At 44.4% G+C, this 3502-nt stretch overlaps 1 protein-coding gene across 1 annotated transcript; it reads left to right on the forward strand.

The window, feature by feature from the left end:
- Positions 1 to 25: 25 nt before the first annotated feature.
- vps16 (vacuolar protein sorting 16 homolog) lies at positions 26 to 2546 on the forward strand. The gene is made up of 8 exons (XM_035677957.1): positions 26 to 434; positions 540 to 671; positions 799 to 926; positions 1086 to 1121; positions 1224 to 1332; positions 1490 to 1624; positions 2143 to 2251; positions 2327 to 2546. The coding sequence occupies exons 1-8, from the start codon at positions 270 to 272 to the stop codon at positions 2473 to 2475; spliced, it is 963 nt and encodes a 320-aa protein (XP_035533850.1). The 5' UTR covers positions 26 to 269; the 3' UTR covers positions 2476 to 2546.
- Positions 2547 to 3502: the final 956 nt, after the last annotated feature.

The following is a 3502-nucleotide window of genomic DNA, read 5'->3' on the forward strand; positions in this document are numbered from 1 at the left end:
GATAATCGAGTTGGTGTGCAGAGGCCTTTAAACCAGTTCAGACTGGATCCACAAAGAGTTAGTCCGGGTTCTCGGCTTCTCCTAAAACTCATTAGGGTTCTCCTCAAGCTCATTAGTGTTCTCCTGAAGCTCAGTAGGGTTCTCCTGAAGCTCAATAAGGATCTTCTGAAACTCAATAGGGTTCTCCTGAAGCCTGTTCCATTGTTTAATGAGACCTGTTCTGTTGAATCGTTCCAGTTTGGCCCTTGACCTTTGACCTCAGGTTCCCCATGGACGATCAGTGCATTCTGGTGGGGGAGCTGGACGGTGTTCGGATCATCAGCTCAACCAATCAGGAGCTGCTTCAGGAGGTTCCTCTGGTCTGTCAGGACATCTTCAAGATCGCCTCCATGGCTCCTGGAGCTCTGCTGCTGGAGGCCCACAGGGAGTACGAGGTACTGTCTATCTGAGGTACTGTCTGTCTGATCACCTGTCTGAGTCTCTGCAGGTTGAATATAATAATTATAATGAATATAAACAGCTGTTCTCTGTTTGTGTAGAAATCCAGTCAGAAGGCAGATGAGTACCTGAGGGAGATCAAGGAGCAAAGCATGCTGGGAGAAGCAGTCCGACAGTGTGTGGAGGCAGCAGGACATGAATATGACACCAACACCCAGAAATCCCTGCTGAGGGTGAGAACAAACGTTTGTTCCATCAGTGATCTCAGTGATCTCATTGTTCTCAGTGTTCTCAGTGTTCTTCTCTGGGTTCTCTGTGTTCTCTGTGTTCTGCGGTGTAACGCTGTATTCTGTCTACCAGGCAGCGTCCTTCGGGAAATGTTTTCTGACCGACTTCAGTCCGGATCCTTTCGTGTCGACCTGCAGAGAACTGCGAGTTCTGAACGCAGTCAGAGAGAGCGACGTGGGCCTGCCACTCACATACACTCAGTATCCTCACACACTGGTGCATCATGGGAACTGTAGTGTACGGGGGTCTTTAATCTGTAGTGGTTGATGGTTAATGAGCACTGACTACTAACGACCAATCGGACCAGTCTCATGTCAGTCTGTTACCATGGCAACGAGCTCCTTGACTTCTGACCTCAGATTCAAACAGATGACTCTACAGGTACTGATCGACAGGTGAGTCAGTCTCTCTGTACCTGTCTGTCTCTGTCTGTATGTCTGTCTGTCTGTCTCTGTCTCTCTCACCTGTCTGTCTCTCTGTACTTGTCTGTCTCTCAGGTTGGTGTATCGACAGTTTTATCCGTTAGCGATAGAAATCTGCCGCTACCTGAAGATTCCAGATTATCAGGGAGTCAGCCGAGTCCTCAAACACTGGGCTTCCTGTAAGGTAACCTGTCTCACCTGACTCCTCTTACATACCAGGGTCATATGACTCCTCCCACCGCTCCTGTCTCACCTGACTCCTCCCACCTCACCTGCCTGTGTTTTTTAGTCTGATTTACCTATAGATCCCACATGTTTGATGTGGTTGTGGGTGTGTCCAGGTGCAGCAGAAGGACCTATCAGACGAGGCGATAGCCCGGGCCGTGTGTGTGAAGGTGGGAGACTCACCTGGGGTTTCTTATTCGCACATTGCAGCTAAAGCTTATGAATGTGGACGAACTGAGCTCGCCATTAAGGTAACGTTGATGTTGACATCATAAACACAATCATTATACTGTATATACATTATGTGTGTGTGTGTGTGTGTATATACATGTAGTGTAAAAGCGCTTTGAGTGGTCAGAAGACTAGAAAGGCACTATAGTACAGCTCCATTTACCATATGAGTCAGCAGATATTTACTGTATATACATTATGTGTTTATATATGGAATCAGCAGATATTTTACTGTCTGTACATCTTATCTGTGTTTATATATTAGCAGATATTTACTGTCTGGTACATTATTGTTTTATATATGAATCAGCAGATATTACTGTCTGTACATTATCGTGTTTATATATTCAGCAGATATTTACTGTCTGTACATTATGTGTTTATATATGAATCAGCAGATATTTACTGTCTGTACATTATCTGTGTTTATGAGTCAGCAGATATTTACTGTATATACATTATGTGTTTATATATGAGTCAGCAGATACTTACTTTACATACCCTATATACGGTTTATATATGTGGGTTTCTGTGTCAGTTGTTGGACTTCGAGGCTCGGTCTGGAGAACAGGTTCCTCTGCTGCTGAAGATGAAGAGGAGTCAGTTGGCTCTCAGTAAAGCTGTGGAGAGTGGAGACACTGACCTGGGTGAGTCTTTTAGCCCCACCCACCACCTGTTTGTCAGGTGGATAATGTCACACTGATGGTTTCCTGTGTTTTCAGTTTACACGGTGGTGACTTACCTGAAAAACGAGATGAACCGAGGAGACTTCTTCATGACGCTGAGGAACCAACCGGTCGCACTCAGTCTCTACAGACAGGTACTTTTCTCATTAGCATCATTAGCATCATTAGCCTTCTCCTCAGTCTAGCATCATTAGCCCGAAATTCCACCGGGCACGGCTTTATAACGTCACGTCTGCGACACGGTTTGGCTCTGATCTGTTCTAAAGATTCCCACAAGAGCATTTCAGAGTATGTTGCCTGCCCGACGTCATTTATTTGTGTGTTTTGTCCTCAAAAAGGAATCAAAATGGGTTTTTTCTCTGCTTAAAATCTCGTCTCACCTCTCTCTAACTGACTGACTTCCTGCCTGGTGCCACAATGTTAATGTAGCGTGAAAATTAGCGTATTTTCTTGTTTCTGTGTCTGACTTCCCGTCAGTGTGATCTGCTCTGTGCTGCTTGTCTGCGCCGTGTATTCTACGGCAAGAATACGGTGCTTCTGGTGGAATTTAGAGCATTGCCTAGAACAGGTTACAGCGTTGCGACCGTGAATTTAGGGGTTAACCTCCTCCTCAGTCCCTACAGACAGGTATTCTTCATCATCTTCTGATTTATTGATGATGTTTTCTGTAGCACTTTATAAACATGAAGTCAACCAGGAAAAAATCAAAAGTGAAGAAGAAATGAGGCAAATTAGATGTCTGAAGGAAGGACTCTGAAAGTGCTTTAGTGTTGAAGATACCCCTAACCCGAGGTATAACAAAGTACAACAATGGTTTTTATTTATTATTATTTTCTCCAAGGTCCTGTTATAAGAAATTAGATTCTTGTATGAACATTTTTAATTGAAAAAGTGGTTAAATTGACCTTGTGGCACACTGAATAAAGTAAGAGCAAAAATAAGGCCAGTCGAATGGGAGATGATACACCTGAACTCATAACGCAAGCTCTCTTTGTTCAGGTCTGGATTGTGGCTGTTAATCTGTGCTCTGTTAAACTGCATTCTGTTAATCTGAACTCTGAGCTCTGTTAATCTGAACTCTGAGCTCTGTTAATCTGAGCTCTGTTAATCTGAGCTCTGTTAATCTGTGCCCTGTTAATCTCTGTTTTGTTAAGGCCTCTGCACACCAACCCGATTATCGGCCTTCGGACGTCGTCGGACAGTCGGGCGAGG

The sequence above is a fragment of the Morone saxatilis genome, unplaced genomic scaffold, assembly GCF_004916995.1.
Source record: "Morone saxatilis isolate NCDOM2014 unplaced genomic scaffold, NCSU_SB_2.0 Contig6, whole genome shotgun sequence".
NCBI lineage: Eukaryota > Metazoa > Chordata > Actinopteri > Moronidae > Morone > Morone saxatilis.